Here is a 22,979-nt window from a genome sequence, read left to right on the forward strand (position 1 = left end):
TCCACATCACCAAACCTTTGGGCTAGTATTTCCCTCTTATGTGGGGAGGAAAATAACACATGGTAGCAGCTAATGGATTCAATATGAATAAGTAAAGAGTTGCCAGAGGAAGGACATCTGTCAGTCGCCTGGGGAAACATTAGGAACCACTTAGCATCCTTTAATCCAGTTTTCTTCTGGTGCCCAGTTTCACCGAGCATCCTGAGGTCCAACAGGTAGTTAATATTCCCCAGTTTGGATGTCTAAAATTTAGTCAATATGCCCGTGATCTTTTAACGAACCTTAGTGGCTGATATCGAATTGCCTTGAAGCCCAGACAGGGACCGAGAGCCCGGCTGATCTCCAGTTTTCCCAAAACACACAAGACAGGCTGCCCTAGGCCTGATTCCCAAGGTCGTCAGGAATGACCGGAATGTTCCCTGACTGTCTTCATCTTCCCCTACAAGCCAGTTCACGCTCTCCCTGCACACAACTCTCCTCTTTTTCATATATATCTGTGGCATTTAAGTGCTTACGATATACCAGGCATTATTTTAAGTGCTGGGGTGGATGCAAGCTAATCAGAATGGACACGGCCCATGTTCCACATGGGGCTCGCAGTCTTCATCCCCCTTTTACTGATGAGGTAACTGAGGCACAGAGAAGTGAAGTGACTTGTCCAGGGTTACACAGCAGACAAGTGGCAGAGTCAAGATTAAAACCGAGGTTCTTCTGACTCCACTAGGTCATGGTGCTTCTCTCTTGTGTCTGCATAAATCTTCCCCAAGCCATCTCTGATTCTGGAATGTTTTTCCTGGCTCCTTTTCGCTTAGCCGCTTCCCTCTTTTGTATACTCTATTTAAAAATTGCCTCCACCATCATCATCAATCGTATTTATTGAGTGCTTGCTATGTGCAGAGAACTGTACTAAGCACTTGGGAAGTACAAATTGGTAACATATAGAAACAGTCCCTACACAGATTGACCCACCTCAAATTGTCCTCTGGTTTGCAGATGACACCGCTGACTGTGACCCTGCTGAGAGAGAATCTCTTGGACAATTGCAGGCTGACTATGTCCTCCTCTCCTCTTTTCCCACTTCCTTCTGCGTTGCCCTGATTTTCTCCTTTTATTCACCCCTACCCTCAGCCCCATATCACTCATGTGCATATCCTTAATTTATTTATTTATATTAATGTCTGTTTCCTCCTCTAGACTGTGAGCTCGCTGTGGGCAAAAAATACGTTTACCGATTCTGTTCCCCCAAGAACTCAGTATGGTGCACACAGTAAGCGCTCAATAAAGGTGAATGATTGATTGATTGATTGAAATCTTAGGGATCAGCAGGGAAGTGAGTGTTGCTGGGAAGTGTCCTGTCAACTCACATACTCTCCTTCCTCTCTTATTGGGCAGCTAATCCGAACCTAAAATTCCAAGGAAGGAAGTGGGAAAGGGAGATGCAGTGACCCCTGCCCAGATACAATTGTTTCCTAGTCACTACTGCCACCCACACAACCCCAACGACGTGGTCAGAGGAGAGTCAGGAAGCCCCAGGCTCTATTCCTGGCTCTGTCCCTTGCTTGTTGTGTGACCCTGGGCAAGTCAATTAAACATCTCTGTATCATTTAAGTGGGAATTAAATACACAGGATGCCCTAGTGGAAAGAGCACAGAGCCGGGAGTCAGAGGGCCTAGGTTCAAATCCTGATCAGTCTCTTCCTTGCTAGGTGACCTTGGACAAGTCTCTGTGCCTCATCTACAAAATGGGGATTAAATAACCAACGTGGCCTAGTGGAAAGAGCAAAGGCCTGGGAGACAGAAGATGTAGGTTTTAATCCCAGCTCTGTCCCTTGCATGCTGTATGACCTTGGGCAAGTCATGACCTCTCTGTATCTTAATTTTCTCATATGTAAAATGGGGATTTTATATGTATGTATATATATATGCATATATATGTATATATGTTTGCACGTATGTATTATTCTATGTATTTATTTATTTTATTTGTACATATTTGTTCTATTTATTTTATTTTGTTAATATGTTTTGTTTTGTTCCCTGTCTCCCCCTTCTAGACTGTGAGCCCACTGTTGGGTAGGGACCGTCTCTATATGTTGCCAACTTGTACTTCCCAAGCGCTCTGCACACAGTAAGCGCTCAATAAATACGATTGAATGTTTAAATCCTTGTCTTCTCTTATGCTGCCGAGTTGTCCCCAACCCCTAGCAACTCCATGGACACATCTCACCCAGAGTGTCCCACTCTCCATCTGCAATTGCTCTGGTAGTGTATCCATAGAGTTTTCTTGACAAAAATACGGAAGTGGTTTACCACGGCCGCCTTCCGCACCGAAAACCTGAGCCTCCACTCTCGGCTCTCTCCCGTGCAACTGCTGCCTGGCACTGGTGAGTTTCAACTTGTAGCAATCAATCAATCAATCAATCAATCGTATTTATTGAGCGCTTACTGTGTGCAGAGCACTGTACTAAGCACTTGGGAAGTACAAGTAGCAGGTTGCCTGCCACTCGCTAGCCACTGCCCAAGCTAGGAATGGAAATACCTCAGCTTGACTCTCCCTCCCGTAGCCGAGACTGGTAGAGATCAGTGCTTAGAACAGTGCTTTGCACATAGTAAGCGCTTAACAAATGCCATTATTAATTAACTGCATCCAGGTGCGATCCTGAGATGGGGGGATTAAATCCTACTTCTTCCTATTTAGACTGAGAGCCACATTTGGGACAGGGACTGTGTCTGGTCTGATTATCTTGCATCTACCCCAGTGCTTAGTACAGTGCTATAGAAAACACTTTAAAACTACTACTATTCATTCATTTGTATTTATTGAGCACTCACTGTGTGAAGAGCACTGTACTAAGTGCTTGGGAGAGTAAAATATAACAATGAACAGACACATTCCCTGTCCATTATTATTAGCTCCTTGTGGGCAGGGAACACATCTACAAACTCTGGTATAGTGGACTTTCCCAAATGCTTAGTACAGTGCTCCACACACAATAAGCACTCAATAAATATGATTGATTGATTACTTGATATTAATATTATTACTACTGTTATATCCATTTTCCTTCCCCATAAGACTGTGAGGCCCTTGTGCCAATCCTAGGCACCTAGTGCTTCACAAATACCATAATTATTGTTTATTCTTTATTAATAAAAATCACAAATAAATAAAAAATGTTTGAAAATCAATTCAGGGAATGTGTCATAGTACAGTGTTTTGCACACAGTAAGCACTCAATAAATATGATCTAATGAATGAATTCATGATTCTGTTGCTTCTAAAGCACTTTTACTGTGCTTAGACTGTGTCTGTCTGTGACTTACTGTGTCTGTCTGTGTCTTAGACTGTGTCTAGTTCTTCTAGCCTGTGAGCCCGTTGTTGGGTAGGGACCGTCTCTAAATGTTGTCGACTTGTCCTTCCCAAGCGCTTAGTACAGTGCTCTGCACACAGAAAGCGCTCAATAAATACAACTGAGTGAAAGAATGAATGAATGTGAAAATTAGGGCATCAAACATATGTATAAATGGAAGTGCTGTGAAAGGTGACACTTGTAAACATGCCCAGCCCCATACACACAATCCCATTGTATTCCCTGCTGTAGAAAGGAGCAGCTGTGAAAGCAGATGAGAAAAAGAAAGATTTTTGTATTTCCTACAGCTCTAAGGTCCTCAGCAGCCTCCACAAACACAGGCTGTAGGAGGTGTGGCTTGTCTGAGTTAAATAATGATGACCCTACAGAGCTTATAAAATAGCCCAGGAGGAGCACATAACCAACATTGGGTCCTCCACAGTTTAGTGACTTTGGAAAAAAAACTCAGCGACGTCCTTCATCTGGGTAACTAAGGTACGCCATTGACGATACGATGTGAAAGAACTAACATTTAATCTAGAAACAGCGTCTCTTCTTCGCAGCTATTGTTTTGGTTATGTATAGAGATGGGGGTATTTTGAAATAGCCATATTGTTAACCAGTATTTAATAAATGTCTTCAGGAGCATAGCACAGTTCTAGGTTAACTGCATCTTTGAGTAGTTATTACTTGGGAGGAGTTTCTGTTGACGTTAGACGGAAAAATCGTTCGGTTCTGTGAGTCAAGAAACAGTGTTAATATACACACTCTTTGGTAACAAAATAGTATCTGGCTAAGGTAAGAAGTTTTTTTGCTTTGTTTTCAAGAAGTGGGCTTTACTCATAAGGTGCAATTCAACTACTTTCACTGGGACAGATTCCTGCTTTTATCAGAGCAGTATGTCAAGATTGATATAAAGAGAACATCTGATTGAAAAAATATGCATCTGTCTGTAAAATATGTTGGAAAGTATTCTAGAAATCAACAATTTCCTTCCAGCTATGGGAATGAAACTAGCCAAAGAGTCAACTTTAGGAAGGATGAAATATAAGTAAAATCTGACTTGCTGGATTATCCACCCATAAATCAAAAGAGAATATTTCAGTCTTTAATAAGACTTTCAAACTAAATGCTTGACAGAGAAATAGATTTAACTGCATTCAGCTATCTTCAATTCTGCTATGAAATAAAAGCAGTAATTGATAAAAGTAGGGATTTGGGAGAAACAACTGCAAAAAGGATAATCCACCAGGAGGATATCCTAAATTCAAAGTTGCACGATTATTATGTTTCACGATTATTACTCTATAAATAAGACAACAAAGCTCAAGAAGAAATGCATTGCTTATTTGAGATTATTTTGGGGGGGTTGGATATACAATTCAGTAATTACTCTTGTTAAAATTGTTATCTTTCAAGCAAAGGCTCCACTGCACTTTTTGAGCATTCAATCATTAATCATAATGATTTGAAGGTAAATGTTTACATGCTTAAATATGAAATGAGACCCAGAGAAGCTCACCAACATTAACTGATGTCAAGTCAGAGAAGTAAAAAAAAAAAATTCCTCTTGCTTGGATTGATAGAATAACTCCTTAACATTTCAACACCAAACCAACTTCCATCAGGTAGCTACTTCTGGTAGGAACTTTAAGACCTCAGTTTTATGTTTTGTTTTGTTGTCTGTTTCCCCCTTCTAGACCGTGAACCCATTGTTGGTTAGGGGCCATCTCTATATGTTGCCAATTTGTACTTCCCAAGCGCTTTATACAGTGCTCTGCACACAGTAAGCGCTCAATAAATACGATTGAATGAATGAATGGATGTCAGTTTTATAGATCTCTATCTCTGATTGACTGCCCTTGCTAACTAGGTTCTTACAACCAAAAGAGTCCCCACACCCCGCCTCAAAAACATGTTAATAGGCCTAAAGATTATGGTAGCCTAATTCAGGAGAAACTATCATTTTTTTGTTAACTGCCCATCAACTTGGAATTTTAATACATTATTAACAATCTGTTGCTAGACCTGCAAAACCAGGCATATTCATTTCAAAATCGGTCATCTATCTTGCATGCATCTTTGAAAGGCAGATGAGTGAATTTAATGTTTTTCTTCTTCGTTCAAGGTCTTCTTGAAGTCTGTCAGTTCAGCAAAAGGTTTGTACCTTGTGAGACTGCTCACCCCAACATGAAGGTGATTTTGTTGCTGCTTCCTGGACTAATTGGTCTCTTCCGGACTACAGAGGGGCAAACATTTCATCTTGGACAATGTCCAGATCCGCCAGTTCAGAATAATTTCAATATGATGAAGGTGCGATAAAACTTACTGCCCCCATCGCCTTTATTAATAAATTGTAATTTATTGAGAGCTTGCTGTGTGCAGAGCACTGTAAAAAGTGCTTGGGAAAGTACAACGTAACACAGTAGGTAGATACATTCCCTGCCCACACGAGCTTGCAGTTTAGAGGGAGAGACGGATATTAATAGAAATAAATTACAGATATGTACCTAAGTGCTGTGGGGCTAAGGGAGGGGTGAATAAAGGATGCAAATCCAAATGCAAGGGTGAAGCAGAAAAGAGTGGGAGAAGAGGAAATGAGGGCTTAGTAGGGGAAGGCTTCTTGGAGGAAATGGATGAAGTAATCAAGGTGCGTTAGGGTAAGTATTTGGATTAACACAGAAGCAGTTTGGATGGAGAGAAAAGGAGTGGAAAGGAGTGGAGTCCCCTCTGAAATTCCAGGGGGACTATGTCGGCCCCAGAACTTTAGTAAGGGCTCGGCCAGAGGGGTTTAAACCTTGGGGTACAGTATTTTAAAGATAGGCATGTTAGGGAAAAAGCTACAGGAGCAAAGGGAGATGGGCAAACCTTGAGAGCCTGGGATCCTGAATCCTTTATAAACCATTCCTTCTAGGGGATGGCTTGATGATTGAGCATGTTATCCCCACTTCATAGATGAGAGACCCTGAAGCTGAAAGGGGCGGATGACTTGGAGGAGCCGGGAATAAAAACCAGCACTCCTGCCTCTCCGTAACCTATCATCGGTAGAACTAAAGCCCTCTCTTAAAATGCTCAAGGGCCAAGTCTCTTTCAAGTTGGATGATAAAATAGCACACAGGATATTTGGCAAATCTGTTAAGCTTTTGTAAACCTAGTCGTCATCAAACGCACTTATCAGAGACCCCCTATGCGATGCTAAAGTGGGTTTATTTCCAAGCAAGTTAAAACGGCACGAATGGGTGTTCCAGGGAGGTTGTGTTTTTGATTCTGCATTTTCTGGAAGGATGATTTGTAGAGCTTTTGTCCTAGAAAAATATGATTAGAAGTAAAAGGACACTTCAGCGGTATATAAAGTCCTCTTCTAGGAACAGAGCACTTTATTAGCTGGAGGCTAGCATCAAATTCTCTTCTTCTTTGAAAGGATGATTAGAAAGCAATGCAGTGAATTTTCCGAGGTCTTAAAGTGAAAGTGCCACTCTTTAGAAATAGGGGGCAAGCATCCTCACAAAATTCCAGCTGTTTCTGCTCTTGTAATCCTGCAGTACCTGGGAAAATGGTATGAGATTGAAAAGCTACCGGTGAGCTTCGAGAAGGGAAACTGCATACAAGCAAACTATTCCATGAAAGAAAACGGAAAGATAAAAGTGATCAATCAGGAGATTCTGTAAGTACGCATGGTCCATTTTCCCAGATCGCAGCCTGGTATTCCAGAAGCAGCATGGCTCAGTGGAAAGAGTCCGGGCTTTGGAATCAGAGGTCATGGGTTCAAATCCCAGCCGTGTGACTTTGGGCAAGTCACTTAAGTTCTCTGTGCCTCAGTTACCTTATCTGTAAAATGGAGATTAAAACTATGAGCCCCCCTTGGGACAATCTGATCACCTTGTAACCTCCCCAGCACTTAGAACAGTGCTTTGCACATAGTAAATGCTTAATAAATGCCATCATTAAAGCCCCTCTCATGGGGAAAGCGATATGTGTTTGTGGAGCTCGGCTCAGCTGAATTAGACTCCAGAACTATTGAACTGTCTGCCCACACCAGATCTTCCCTCCCGACAGTTCTGAGCAGAAAACACAAGGAGGGTGAGGAGGATGAAGTGAAAGGGAATCTTTGGATTTTGATTTTAGAACAGAATGCTGTCCTTTCTTTGTGTCCTAAAAAAAGAACTGCCTAGCTGATGGAAGGAGAGAGAAGGGAGGTGGCCTAGTGAGAAGCAGCATGGCCTGGTGGTAAGAGGACAGCCTGGGAGTCTGAGGACCTGGGTTCTAATGCTGACTTCGCCACTTGTGTGCTGTGTGATCTTGGGCAAATCTCTTCACTTCTCTGTGCCTCAGTTCCCTCTTCTGCAAAATGGGGATTTAATACCAGCTCTCCCTCCTACTTAGGCTGTGTGCCCCGGGGGTGGGGGTGGGGGGATGTGATTAACTCGTATTAACCCCAGCGCTTAGTAAAGTGCTTGGCACCCAGTAACGCTTAACAAATACCACAATTATTGTTATTAATCACGATTAGGCGGGCGAAGGAGATAGCTAAGTCTGGCAGCCAGGGAGCAAGACTGTGAATGAAATGTTGTGTTCTCTCCCCTTCCTGGTCTGACTGGGTGACATTATTTCCCCACCAGAATAACAGAGTGTAATACATTCTTTATCCTCAGCAGATGAACACAAGAACACAGCTCCGCTCTGTAACTGTTTTGCATTGTCTGCTAATCCAGCAAAGCAAGGCCTTGTGAATAGAAAAACAGTTGGACATTCATTTGCTCTTTCCCAAAATAGCAAGAAAACAAGTGACGATCATGGGATGGTGTACAGAGAGTTCCGCCCTGCGTAAACTAAACCTCTGACAGTACAGGCCAAGCAGCCAAGCGGGTTTTAGGAAAATTTTGCCTAGCCGGTCATTGAACCTTCCGTTAGAACTAACGTTCATTGGAAATCATTTTCTAAGTGAGAAAGCACAGTTCCCCAAGTGGAAAATTACCAAATTTCTTCTGCCTAGAGTTATAATAATAATGATGGCATTTGTTAAGCACTATGTGCAAAGCACTGTTCTAAGCGCCTGGCAGGATACAAGGTGATCAGGTTGTCCCATGGGGGGCTCACAGTCTTAATCCCCATTTTACAGATGAGGTAACCGAGGCACAGAGAAGTGAAGTGACTTGCCCAAAGTCACACAGCTGATGATTGGCGGAGCCGGGATTTGAACCCATGTCCTCTGACTCCAAAGCCCCGGCTCCTGCCGCAGAGCCATGCTGCTTCTCAGCGTGTTATAGTTATACTTAATGTTATAGTGCGTTGAAACGTTGTATTGTTGTACACTCCTAGGCTTTTAGTTCAGTGCTCTGCACGTAGTAAGCATGTAATAAATACCACTAATTGATTGAAAGGAACTGTGTGCTTTTCCAGGACTTTGTTCAGTGCTCTGCACATCATAGGCACTTAATCAATACTATTAATACCCTTCTGGTTCAGAATTTTTAGTGTAATCAGGAGAAGCAGTGTGGTCTAGAGGATAGAGCAAGGGCTGGGAGTCAGAAGGACCTGGGTTCTAATGCCAGCTCTACCACAGCCACTTTACTTCCCTGTGCCTCAATTATCTCATCTGTAAAGTGGGATGAAGACTGTGAGCCCCAAGTGGGACAAGGACTGTGTCCAAACTGATTAACCTGCATCTACGCCAGTGCTTAGTAGACTGTCTGACATGTAGTAAGCACTTAACAAATGCCATTTAAAAAAAAAGGAGAAGAATAAGCTAGAGATAAGGAAGTGGAAATCGCTAACATGCAGCAGCAGCTGTCTACCTGCCTGCCAGCTTCCTCGGTATTAGAAAATGCTTTCTTCTGCATCTCCTCCTCTAGACTGTAAGCTTGTCATGGGCCGGGAACGTGTCTATGAACCCTTTTCTTGCTGTACTCTCCTAAGCGTTTAATAGAGTGCTCTGCACATAATAAGTGCTTGATAAATATGATTGATTGACTGATTGCATGCTAAAATGGGCAGACAGATTCTAAAGGCTTGGCTGGCTAATTCTGACCCATTCTTAAAGTGAATGGTCAGCTCCAACTCAGCAGATAGTCTCGCTATCCGCTTGACAGTGGACTGTCCTTAAATACAGGCCTACCCACCAAGTTTAGGGTGTCTAAAATTCTCTTTACTTACCGTCCACCTGAATCCTGGCAACTTTCAAAGATGGAGTGTTTGTGCAAGTGTGAGAGAGAGAGAGAGGGAAAGAGAGTTAAAGAGAGAAAGAGTGTGAAAGAGAGAGAGCGCAAGAGAGAAGGAGAGAGATCTCAGGTCCCTGTAGCTATTTTCAAATCAAATTGGGCCAGGCTCTTAGAATGGGATGAAGACAATGTAAATGACCTATATTTCCTCACCAGATATCAATCAATAAATGAATGGTGTTTATTATTATTATTATTATTAATAATAGTATTCATTAAGCATTTACTATGTGCCAAGCACTCTTCCAAGCATTGAGGTTGATACAATGTAATCAGGTTGTCTCACATGGGGCTCACAGTCAATCCCCACTTTACAGATGAGGTAATTGAGGCACAGAGAATCAATCAATCGTATTTATTGAGTGCTTACTGTGTGCAAAGCACTGTACTAAGCGCTTGGGAAGTACAAGTTGGCAACATATAGAGACAGTCCCTACCCAACAGTGGGCTCACAGTCAAAGAGGGGGAGGCAGAGAACAAAATCAAACATACTAACAAAATAAAATAAATAGAATAGATATGTACAAGTAAAATAAATAAATAAATAGAGTAATAAATATGTACAAACATATATACATATATACAGGTGCTGTGGGGAAGGGAAGGAGGTAAGATTGGGGGGTGGAGAGGGGGACGAGGGGGAGAGGAAGGAAGGGGTTCAGCCTGGGAAGGCCTCCTGTGAAGGAGAAGTTAAGTGACTTTCCCAAGGTCACACAGCAGACCAGTGCGGACCCGGGATGAGAACCCACACTCTCTGACTCCCAAGACCATGCTCTTGACACTAGCCATGCTGCATTTATTGAGTGTTTACTGTGAGCAGGGCACTGTACTAAGTGCTTGGGAAGAGTACAATATAAGAGAATTGGTAGACATGTTCCCAGACCACAAGAAGGCTACCCAGTTGTACCCACATGCCTCTAAATTCTAACTTCTCACATCCTCTCTCCCTCTTATGGGTCCTCTGGCCTCATCCCTCAGCCCCAGTTCCACCTCTCCAAGGGCAAAAATCTTGGCTGTTGTTTCATAAAGAGTTTCAAAAGGATGAGGAAAGGGTCCCGCATGGCTTTCAGGGCTTCTCTCAGGCTCAGAATGCCGATCCAAGGTCTTTGCCTTCAAGAGTCTTGCCTTCAGAATGCTTTCTAACGATTGCCTTTTTGGTTCTCCTAGACCTGACGGGACTGTGAATCAAGTTGAGGGTGAAGCCACTCAGGCAAACCTCATAGAGCCTGCCAAACTGGGAGTCAAGTTTTTCTGGTGTAAGTATCCATTTTTTTGGCGTAAGTCATTTCAAATCAAATTTCACAACCGCTGCCGGCCAAAGTGAGTGGTGAAAATGTAAGCAGGACCCACGATTGGAATAACTCCGCTAGTCGAGCTTGGTGATCTACTTAGCCTGAACATTTCTAGAGATTGGGGGAAAGGCAGCAAACTATTTAACTCTGCTTCTTCTCTGTCCCTAAACCTGGGATGGGGGTGGGAGAGTAGAGCGTGAGGGGCAGCTAGAAAAGACAGAGGTGGAAGCAGTCCAGTGAAGAAAAGAGACTATGGAATAGCGCTGTATCATGCCCATTAGACCCTTCAAAATTGGGAACCCTGGGATGGGTACCATGACAACCCCAGTGGAAATTCCTCCCCACGCTCTGTGGTACTGGGTGTGTGAACCCAAAGAGCCCTTCCTGATGCTTGAGGGACCAAGGTCCTCTAGACTGTAAGCTCGTTGTGGGCAGGGGTTGTGTCTATTGTTATCATGTACTCTCCCAAGCGCTTAGTACAGTGCTCTGCACACAGTAAGCGCTCAATAAACATGACTGAATGAATGGGAGCCTTCAGAGCTCCTGGAAGGGACAAGGGAGCCCTTGCTACTGCTTAGGAGGCTGCTGAGGCTCTGTGCCGGTTAGAGAATGTGTCTGTTTATTGTTGTATTGTACTCCCCTAAGCACTTGGTACAGTGCTCCACACACACTAAGCGCTCAGTAAATATGATTAAATGATTAAATGAATTAATGAATGCACCACGTCTCTGGGGCACGGGGTCTGCTGGCCTAAGATCCCCGGGACTCCTTCTCCCAAATTGGAATTTAGGCACTCCACAATTGAAACCCTCTAGATACTTAGGCGCCCCAGTCACATTCACGATGACAAAGGGTGCAGGTGCAAAATCCTCTAGTCCGTACTCCAAAATAAATGAAAAGATTATATTTTTCCATTTCATATAAGACCCAAGCAGTTAGTTCAGGGCTCCGCTCACAGTGGCGCTCAATAAATGTGACTGACTGGTTGACTATTATAATATACCAAAAAAATTAAGACTAGCCATACGCAGTGAAATTGTTTTAAACAGATTAGTAGATGGAGGGAAAAAAAACCTCAATTAAACTAATTTACTGCATCCCTAACTCCATTAAAATCTGAGAACCAAAGTGTTCTGTCAGGGTCAGACAATCTCTACCGAGCAGACTGGGCAAATTCCCATTATTCCCAGCATAGGCTTTTTTGGGTGGGACTTCTGGGAATCAGTGACATCCTACAAGGCACCAATATAACAATACAACAGACACATCACCTGCTCGCATAAGCTTACAGTCGAGAAGGGGAGACAGACATCAGTATAATAAATAAATTAAGGATGTGGACGCAAGTGCTGTGGGGCTGGGATGGGGGATCAATCAATCAATCAATCAATCGTATTTATTGAGCGCTTACTATGTGCAGAGCACTGTACTAAGCGCTTGGGAAGTACAAATTGGCATCACATAGAGACAGTCCCTACCCAACAGTGGGCTCACAGTCTAAAAGGGGGAGACAGAGAACAGAACCAAACATACCAACAAAATAAAATAAGTAGGATAGAAATGTACACGTAAAATAAATAAATAAATAAATAAATAAATAGAGTAATAAATATGTACAACCATATATACATATATACAGGTGCTGTGGGGAAGGGAAGGAGGTAAGACGGGGGGATGGAGAGGGGGACGAGGGGGAGAGGAAAGAAGGGGCTCAGTCTGGGAAGGCCTCCTGGAGGAGGTGAGCTCTCAGCAGGGCCTTGAAGGGAAGAAGAGAGCTAGCTTGGCGGATGGGCAGAGGGAGGGCATTCCAGGCACGGGGGATGACGTGGGCCGGGGGTCAATGGCGGGACAGGCGAGAGCGAGATACGGTGAGGAGATTAGCGGTGGAGGAGCGGAGGGTGCGGGCTGGGCAGGAGAAGGAGAGAAGGGAGGTGAGGTAGGAGGGGGCCAGGGGATGGACAGCCTTGAAGCCCAGGGTGAGGAGTTTCTGCCTGATGCGCAGATTGATCGGTAGCCATTGGAGGTTTTTGAGGAGGGGAGTGATATGCCCAGAGCGTTTCTGGACAAAGATAATCCGGGCAGCAGCATGAAGTATGGATTGAAGTGGAGAGAGACACGAGGATGGGAGATCAGAGAGAAGGCTAGTGCAGTAGTCCAGACGGGATAGGATGAGAGCTTGAATGAGCAGGGTAGTGGTTTGGATGGAGAGGAAAGGGCAAATAAAGGGGAAAGGATGAATAAAGGGAGCAAGTCAGAGCGACGCAGAAGGGAGTGGGAGAAGGGGACAGGAGGGCTTAGTCAGGGAAGACTTCTTGGAGGAGATGTGCCTTCAGTAAGGCTTTGAAGGTGGGGGAGAGTCATTATGGCTAGTAGCCATGGTAGGGCAGCAATGTCGGGAAAGAGTAGAGGTGAAGAAGATTGGGGGAAAATAAATCAGCTTGGATACGGGGTCCCAGTTCTGTTCTGGTATTTGATATGCATTTACTATGTGTTGAACACTGTGTTCAGAACACCGTTCTGGGAACACTTGGTACAAGTTAGCTACTGTTATGTGGTTCGCAGCACGCAGATTCTGGAATGGACACCGTATGTTGCAGACGTCCTGAGGCTTCAAGCCCTTTTCGTGTTTGCTGGTAACTGGTTCCAATGTAGGCCTCTACCCCAAAGAAACGTCTTCCCCCTCTGTCTAGACCTCCCCTGGGGTCTTGCACCTCCAAATCTGAACCTGGAACCTGCAGTCGCAGGATCCATTCAGTGGTAAGTGGCCCACAGGAGTGTGACCCCTAAGCAGAGGAGTTGCAGTAGTAGTAGTGGTATTTATAGTAATAATAGTAATAGTATTTATTAAATAGTAGTATTCATTCAATCGTATTTATTGAGCACTGTACTAAGTAGTAGTAATAGTAATGCCTTTTACTGTGTACTGGGCACTGTACTAAGCACTGAACACGGTGTCTTGGAAATGGACTCATGGCAGATGCCATGGAAAGCAGAATGGTCTAGTGGGATAGAGCACGGGCCTGGGAATCAGAGAGGCTGGGTAATAATAATAATAAGAATAAGAATAATAAGAATAATAGTTAAGCGCTTACTATGTGGCTTAGAGAAGCAGCGTGGCTTAGTGGAAAGATCACGGCCTTAGGAGTCAAAGGACATGGATTCGAATCCCAGCTCCTCCACTTGTCTGCTGTGTGACCTTAGGCAAGTCACTTAACTTCTCTGTGTCTCAGTTACCTCATCTGTAAAATGGGGATTAAAGTGTGAGCCCCACATGGGACAATCTACTTACCCTGTATCTATCCCAGTGTCCCGCCGCCGACCCCCGGCCCACATCCTCCCCCTGGCCTGGAATGCCCTCCCTCCGCACATCCACCAAGCTCGCTCTCTTCCTCCCTTCAAAGCCCTACTGAGAGCTCACCTCCTCCAAGAGACCTTCCCAGACTGAGCCCCTTTTTCCTCTCCCCCTCCCCATCTCCCCCGCCCTACCTCCTTCCCCTCCCCACAGCACCTGTATATGTGTTTGTACAGATTTATTACTCTATTGATTTTACTTGTACATATTTACTATTCTATTTATTTTGCTAATGATGTGCATCTAGCTTTATTTCTATTTATTCTGATGACTTGACACCTGTCCACATGTTTTGTTTTGTTGTCTGTCTCCCCCTTCTAGACTGTGAGCCCGTTGATGGGTAGGGACCATCTCTATATGTTGCCGACTTGTACTTCCCAAGCGCTTAGTACAGTGCTCTGCATACAGTAAGCGCTCAATAAATATGATTGAATGAATGAATGTTTGGCACATAGTAAGTGCTTAACAAATGCCATAATTACTATTGTTATTATGTGCCAAGCACTGTTCTAAGTGCTGGAAAAGATACAAGGTCATCAGGTTGTCCCAGGTGGGGCTCAAAGTCTTAATCCCCATTTTACTGAAGAGGTAACTGAGGCACAGAGAAGTGAAGTGACTCGGCCAAAGTCAAACATCTGACAAGTAGCGGAGCCGGAATTAGAACCCACGACCTCTGACTCCCAAGCCCGGGCTCTTTCCATTAAGCCAAGCAGCTTCCCTAGTTCTGGGTCTAATCCCGGCTCTGCCACCCGTCTACTGCGCGATCTTCTCTTTGCCTCAGTTTGCTCACCCGTAAAATAGGGATTCAATATCTGGTCTCTCAACTACTTGTACTGTGAACCCCATGTGGAATTTGATTATCATGTATCTATCCCAGTGCTTAGTTCGGTACATAGCACTTTATAAGTGCTAAACAAATACCGCAATTATTAGATACCTTCTCTAGCCATGAAACCCGGTAATACATCTCATATGACTGACCCACGTACTGTGCGGGTTTAATTAGCCCCGTTTTAGGAATGGAGAACCAAGAAGCTAAATCAAAGTGTCAGCCAGACAATCGCAGAGCAGAGTCCGGGTGACTCCTTCATGGGCTTCGTACTCCTCAGCATACTTTCCCCCAGCATGTTTTTCTTCTGGGTTTGGGGGAGGTGAGGCCTGAAACCTCCCCAAATTACCCAGATCTGTCATCCTATTGAGTCCTTTGTTCCTACAGGATCTGTGGGTGTGACTGTCCTTTGGGACACCCTCTCCAACTAATTTTAATAAGTTGTCTTGGGTTTGAACTGAAAATAGAAGCAAACTCTTGTTGGATCTCTGGTTTTCGGTGACACGAATGGGGTCAGAAGGAATACCAAGAGTTTTCACAGTTTACCGCCGAAAGACGTTTTGCTTTTTAATAGCAGCTTTCATCCTTGGCTTTCAGCAATTAACAGATGCCAATTAGCGAGGCTCCTCAGGTCCACTGGGAAGAAGCTATTTTAACCTACTGTGCCAGTTCACCTAGGCCTGGAGACCTTCTAAAGGACACGCAGGGAGATTTAGAACCTAGGACTTCTAGATTTCTGCCAGTGTAGGGATGATTAACAATGTGCATGGATCTCTGCTTAATTACGTCCTGTTTGTTCCCTAGTGATGCCTTCTGCCCCTTACTGGGTACTGTCCACTGACTATGACAACTATTCACTTGTATATTCCTGCACTACTTACATCTGGCTCTTTCACGTGGATTACGCTTGGATTCTGGCCAGAAAGCCTCAGCTTCCTCAGACAACGGTGAAATACCTGAAAAACATGCTTGCCTCCTACAACATCGAAACCAAGAAAATGATAGCCACGGACCAAGAGAACTGCCCCAAAGTTCTGTAAGGAGACTGCGGCTGGTGGCTTTAGGAGCCTATAAGCTTTTGCTTCTTATACCCTGGGCACGATTTTGTCCTCACGCTAATCATGTAAATGGAAACAGCAGCAAGATAGCAGATGGAATACTTGTCTTTGAGCAAAAGGGGCCTGGCATCTGACTCCTGGGCCCCTGGCTAGCTTAATAAAGTCACTGTTGACCTGTGCTGCTAAAGTGGTTAGTATAGGATTTCTGTTTCAAGCGCACGCATTTGAAAGCCAACCTGAATTATGTAAAAGCAGCCAAGGCTTCAGCATTGTTCCATAATAAAATAGCCTAATTAAAAGATAACGAGCCTCTTACTGGGGATGGAAACAGGTGGTTGAAGATATTACACGGCCTCTCCTCTGCTGCTATGCTTGTTCTTCATGAATCCTGACATCGTTTTTTTTTTTCCTTTTATTTCCTGAATATCAGGCTATCTTTTCCCCCGTATCAGACCTCTTCTAAATATCCCACTAGAGTGAAACCATGTTCACTTTCGGAAAGGCTGAAGAGAGAATTCAAAACAGAAATATACTAAATAATAATAATTGTTAGCAGCGTGGCTCAGTGGAAAGAGCACTGGCTCTGGAGTCTGAGGTCATGGATTCAAAGTCCGGCTCCACCAACTGTCAGCTGTGTGACTTTGGACAAGTCACTTAACTTCTCTGTGACTCAGTTACCTCGTCTGTAAAATGGGGATTAAGACTGTGAGCCTCCCGTGGGACAACCTGATCACCTTGTAATCTCCCCAGTGCTTAGAACAGTGCTTTGCACATAGTAAGCGCTTAATCAATGCCATCATTATTTATTTATTTGTTAAGCACTTACAATGTGCTAGACACTGTACTAAGTGCTGGGGTGAATACAAACAAATCAGGTTGGACACAGTCCCTGTCTCACCTGGGGCTCACAGTCTCAATCTCCATTTTATGGATAACTGAGGCCCAGAGAAGTGAAGTGACTTGCCTAAGATCACACAACAGGCAAGTGGTGGAGTCAGGATTAGAACCCATGACCTTCTGATTCCCAGGCCTGTACTCTATCCACTGCGGCACGTTAAGCAGTCCAGGGTTGGTTTTTCTAGGGCGGAGAAGCAAGAGCTGGCCAACTTTATTTTTGGCAGAAGAGTCGAACAAAATGAAATTTGAGAAGTTGACGTGCAAAGAGCCACACAATTTATGGTCTCCAATAAGACATATGATGACACACATATTAGGCTACATTGTATAGGGTGCAATGTGGTGTCACTGCACTGTGCAGCTTTTCTTGACAGAGGAGATGGGAAGGAGAGGAAAAGAAAAGGAAATGGAGAGAGAGAAGGAAGGGAAAGAAAGAGGAGGAAGGAAGGGGAAGCAGCGTGGCTCAGTGGAAAGAGCCTGGGCTTTGGAGTCAGAGGTCATGGGTTCAAATCCCAGCTCTGCCAACTGTCAGCTGTGTGACTTTGGGCAAGTCACTTAACTTCTCTGGACCTCATCTGTAAAATGGGGATTAAAACTGTGAGCCTCCCGTGGGACAACCTGATCACCTTGTAACCTCCCCAGCGCTTAGAACAGTGCTTTGCACATAGTAAGTGCTTAACAAATACCATCATTAATATTATTATTAAGGGGAGGGCAGGGAGAAGAGTCAGGGGAGTGGAATTTAGTTGTGGGGGAAGAGATCGGAGTTGGGGGGAGAAATAAGGGGAGTGGATGGCAGAGGTGATGTGATAGGCTAACACTTGCAGTGGTTCTCAGAAGCTCCTGGGGTGGGGTTTCAGATCTGTGACCTGCTGTGGGTCAGTGGTTAGCTCCCAAGGAGAACCGTGGGTAGGCTTACCTGTTGCTGACAGGTACAATAATATGGGGGGCTGCCTGTTGCTAAGTCCATAGACTGAGACTCTGCTCGAGAATCGCGTGAAGAGCCCGTTCTTCATGAAGAACGGCAAGTAATCAACAAATATGATTGAATGAATGAATGGATAATAATAATAATAATAATAATAATAATAGCATTTATTAAGCGCTTACTATGTGAAAAGCACTGTTCTAAGCACTGGGGAGGATACAAGGTGATCAGGTTGTTCCACGTGGGGCTCACAGTCTTAATCCCCATTTTACAGATGAGGTAACTGAGGTCCAGAGAAATGAAGTGACTTGCCCAAAGTCACACAGCTGACAATTGGTGGAGCCAGGATTTGAACCCATGACCTCTGACTCCAAAGCCCGGGCTCTTTCCACTGAGCCAAGCTGCTTCTCCAGGATACACCTGTCAGGTCGGGTGGGAGAGTGGAGAGAAGAGGGATGATATCGGCCATTGACTGGGATATGCTATGGTTGTTCTCAGGACTAAAAGGTTCTCCGTATTTCGACGTTGACGTCTCGCTCCATCTCCAATCAATGATATTTATTATCAATCGTATTTATTGAGCGCTTACTGTGTGCAGAGCACTGTACTAAGCGCTTGGGAAGTACAAGTTGGCAACATATAGAGACAGTCCCTACCCAACAGTGGGCTCACAGTCTAAAAGGGGGAGACAGAGAACAAAACCAAACATACTAACAAAATTAAATAAATAGAATAGATATGCACAAATAAAATAGAGTAATAAATATGTACAAACATATATACATATATACAGGTGCTGTGGGGAAGGGAAGGAGTGCTTACTGCATGCAGGGCACTGTACTAAGCACTTGGGAGAGCACATTAGGCACAGACAAACTGGAAGCAGCAAGGGACCATTAGAAGAGAAGCAATAGCTTCAATCCACTTAAAATGAAGCTAGACTCTTGCTTCCTAGCATAAATGACAAATGTTAATTCATACAGCTGGGTAGGAAAACGTCCTTGAGGCATCATATTAAACATGAATTGTAATCCCAAGGTCAGGATTTCACTCCACAGGAACTAGCTCACAATTTTTTTAGCCATTTAAATGATCTGGAAAAGCTGATTTTTAGGGTTCAGGGTTTCCTGCTACTGCTAATAAAAAGTGAAACTGAATCAATCAATCAATGGCATTTACTGGATGCTTGCTCTATGTATAGCGCTTGGGAGCGTTGGTAGACATGTTCCCTGCTCACAAGGAGCTCATAGTCTAGAGAGGCAGACAGACATTAATATAAATAAATAAATTATGGATATGAAAATGTGCACTGTGGGGCTGAGGGGGGGTGAATATAAAGTGCTAAAAGGGTATGGATTCAAGTGCATAGGCGATGGGGAAAGGAGACAGAGTAGGGGAAGAGAGGGCTCAATCATGGAAGGCCTCCTGGAAGAGATGCGACTTTAATAACGGAAGCTGTGTGGCCTAATGGGAAGAGTATGGGCCTGGGAGACAGAAGGACCTGAGTTCTAATCCCCACTCTGCCACTTATTTGCTGTGTGACTTCTCTGTGCCTCAGTTGCCTCATCTGTAAAATGGGGATTAAGACTGTGAGCCCATCGGGGACAGAGACTGTGTCCAACCTGATTACCTTGTATCTCCCCCAGCGCTTAGAACAGTGATTGACACATAGTAAACACTTAAATACCACTATTATTAATAATAATAGTAATTCATTCATTCAATCGTATTTATTGAGCGCTTACTGTATGCAGAGCACTGTACTAAGCACTTGGGAAGTACAAGTTGGCAACCTATAGAGACGGTCCCTTCCCAACAGTGGGCTCACAGTCTAGAAGATAATAATGATAATGATGGCATTTATTAAGCGCTTACTATGTGAAAGCACTGTTCTAAGCCCTGGGGAGGTTACAAGGTGATCAGGTTGTCCCACGGGGGGCTCACAGTCTTAATCCCCATTTTACAGAGGAGGGAACTGAGGCACAGAGAAGTCAAGTGACTTGGCCAAAGTCACCCAGCCGACAGTTGGCCGAGCCGGGATTTGAACCCCTGACCTCCGACTCCAAAGCCCGGGCTCTTTCCACTGAGCCACGCTGCTTCCCGATAACACTTTGAAGGGGAAGAAAGTGGTGTTCTGTCATATATGCAGGAGGAGGGAATTCCAGGTCAGAGGGAAGACGTGGGCAAGAAGTTGGCAACAAATTAGACGGGATCGAGGCCCAGTGAGTTGAAGAAGTGAAGTGTGTGGGCTGGTTGTCTAGGAAATCAGCAAAGTCAATTAGGAGAGAGTGAGCTGATTGAATGCTCCAAGTCACCATTACTTAAGCAAGTACATGTGAATCTCCTACGCATTATTAAGAACACCTGAAGGACAATGTCTCCTATGAAGATCATTTTTAAGCATGTACAATCGGCAGCCCTTGCCCTAAGTTAACGGTCAATATGGTTGTTTAACCTGTTTATAATAATAATAATCAAAATGTAAGTGTATGTCCAAGCACTGTGCTGAGCACTGAGGTAGATAAAGTCAGATAGAACGCATTCCCCCGTCCCTCGGGAGAAGCAGCGTGGCTCGGTGGAAAGAGCCCGGGCTTTGGAGTCAGAGGTCATGAGTTCAAATTCTGGCTCCGCCAGTTGTCAGCTGTGTGACTTTGGGCAAGTCACTTCCTTCTCTGGGCCTCAGTTACCTCATCTGGAAAGTGGGGATTAAGACTGTGAGCCCCCCGTGGGACAACCTTGTAACCTCCCCAGTGCTTAGAAAAGTGCTCTGCACATAGTAAATGCTTAATAAATGCCATTATCATTATTATTAAGGGGAAGGATAAAAGATATTCAATCTCCATTTTACAGATCAGGAACCAGAGGCACGGAGCCATGAAGTGACTTGCCCAAGGTCACACAGCAGGCATGTGGTGGATCAGTGGTTTGAGCCCAGCTCCCTTGATTCCCAGGCCCTGGGCTTTTTCCACTCTGCTAAAATATGAAAAATGAGCTTTAAGTTCAACCTTGCTGAAAAAGTAGCTGGCTGAGGAATTCTTGTGTTTCCAATTTTGCAAGTATTAAGCCTTTATTGAGGGGGGAAAAAAAGATACTGTTGTATCTCTTTGGGGACTGGCAAGGAGAGGAGGGCATTTACCCTGAGGACTGCACTTTGAATGGGCACAATTGGAGATGGGGGATACAGCATTCTGATGGGGGTTGTCGTCATCCTCCCAACACAGCCTTCATTCGTTTATTCAATCGTATTTATTGAGCGTTTACTGTGTGCAGAGCACTGTACTAAGCACTTGGGAAGTACAAGTTCCTGTATATATGTATATATGTTTGTACATATTTATTACTCTATTTATTTATTTATTTATTTTACTTGTACATATCTATTCTATTTATTTTATTTTGTTAGTATGTTTGGTTTTGTTCTCTGTCTCCCCCCTTTTAGACTGTGAGCCCACTGTTGGGTAGGGACTGTCTCTATATGTTGCCAATTTGTGCTTCCCAAGCGCTTAGTACAGTGCTCTGCACATAGTAAGCGCTCAATAAATGCGATTGATGATGATGATGATACAAGTTGGATGCGGTGGAGGACGCAGAGCTGTGTTGAATACACTCACCACTCCCTAATCCCTCCCATTGCCTTCCGGCGTCAACTGCCAGCCCAAAGTTGGGATTTCCTGGTAGGGCCACCCCATCTCCCTCCCTGTGGCTCAGCCACTAGCCTTGCAGGTCCATGAAATGGAGCTTCATGAACATCTATGTGCAGAAATCATAGGCAGAGAGACGTCCTCTTTCCTTCCTGACCGAGCCTGTCTTCCTGCTGTGTGACCTTGGGCAAGTCACTTCTCTTCTCTGTGCCTCAGTTGCCTCATCTATGAAATGGGGATTAAGATTGTGAGCCCTCTGTGTTGCATATCACATATCAATCAATCAACCGTATTTATGAGTGCTTACTGTATGCAGAGCACTGTACTAAGCGCTTGGGAAGTACAAGTTGGCAACATATAGAGACAGTCCCTTCCCAACAGTGGGCTCACAGTCTAAAAGCATATCTACCCCAGCGCTTGTGCCTGGCATTTAATAATAGTAATAATAATAATAATTGTGGTATTTGTTAAGCACTTACTGTGTGCCAAGCACTGTACTAAGTGCTGGGGTATATACAAGCAAATCAGGTTGGACACAGTCCCTGTCCCACATGGGACTTCCAGTCTCATTCCCACGGGAAGCAGCGTGGCTTAATGGAAAGAACATGGGCTAATCCCGGATCCGCCACTCGTCAGCTGTGTGACCTTGGGCAAGTCACGTCACTTCTCTGTGCCTCAGTTACCTCATCTGTAAAATGGGGATTAAGACTATAAGCCCCATGTGGGACAACCTGATCACCTTTTATCCTCCCCAGACCTCAGAACAGTGCTTTGCACATAGTAGGTGCTTAACAAATGCCATCATTATTATAGTAAGCGCTTAACAAATACCATCATCATCATCGTTTTACAGATGAGATAACTGAGGCCCAGAGAAGTGAAGCGACTTGCCCAAAATCACACGGCAGACAAGTGACAGAGCTGGGATTAGAACCCACATCCTAACACGGTAAGAGTGTAACAAATACCATATAAAAAACAAAAATCAAAGAAAGAGCGTTCATAAAGCTCTGCCTGGAGAAGATGATAAATCCACTTTATGCAGCTTCCTCAAGCTTCCAAGGGTATAGCTGAGAGAAAGCATGCCAAGAGGGCAGTGGTGTCTACATGAGTTAAAAATGTGACTCACTGGGAGTATTCCCTGTGCCATAGCCTGCTCTTTGGAATTAGAATATTGAGTCACGGCTTTCATTGTTCTCGTTTGTATGAGCAAAGCACAGTGCTTTAACCTCACAGAGTCTGGGCGGGGGGGGGGGGGTCCGTATTATTTCTACATTTGAGGGAATGGCACATAATCATCTGGATAATTCATTTACTCCAGGATTTCACGGCATTTTCCCTCAGCTGTGTTTTGCCCAGAATATCGAGGGAATGACCTTTGCCATAATATGCTATTGTTTCAACGCTTTGAGCTG

The 22,979-nt window shown here is 44.3% G+C and overlaps 1 protein-coding gene across 1 annotated transcript; it reads left to right on the forward strand.

The window, feature by feature from the left end:
- The first annotated feature begins 3,636 nt into the window (after positions 1–3,636).
- On the forward strand, positions 3,637–16,399 carry APOD (apolipoprotein D). The gene is made up of 5 exons (XM_038749257.1): positions 3,637–3,844; positions 5,478–5,662; positions 6,892–7,013; positions 10,735–10,823; positions 15,845–16,399. Exons 2-5 carry the CDS (start codon positions 5,540–5,542, stop codon positions 16,078–16,080), a joined length of 570 nt encoding a protein of 189 aa, XP_038605185.1. The 5' UTR covers positions 3,637–3,844; positions 5,478–5,539; the 3' UTR covers positions 16,081–16,399.
- The last annotated feature ends 6,580 nt before the right edge of the window (positions 16,400–22,979 follow it).

Source organism: Tachyglossus aculeatus, chromosome 7 (assembly GCF_015852505.1).
Source record: "Tachyglossus aculeatus isolate mTacAcu1 chromosome 7, mTacAcu1.pri, whole genome shotgun sequence".
Lineage (NCBI taxonomy): Eukaryota > Metazoa > Chordata > Mammalia > Monotremata > Tachyglossidae > Tachyglossus > Tachyglossus aculeatus.

What these genes read in the sequence shown, in the direction of transcription:
- APOD (XM_038749257.1), top strand. Translation starts at nt 5,540, where the DNA reads ATGAAGGTGATTTTGTTGCTGCTTCCTGGACTAATTGGTCTCTTCCGG. An exon ending in ATAATTTCAATATGATGAAG is followed by an intron (nt 5,663 to 6,891) that starts GTGCGATAAAAC and finishes GTAATCCTGCAG; the next exon opens with TACCTGGGAAAATGGTATGA. An exon ending in GGGAGTCAAGTTTTTCTGGT is followed by an intron (nt 10,824 to 15,844) that starts GTAAGTATCCAT and finishes TTTGTTCCCTAG; the next exon opens with TGATGCCTTCTGCCCCTTAC.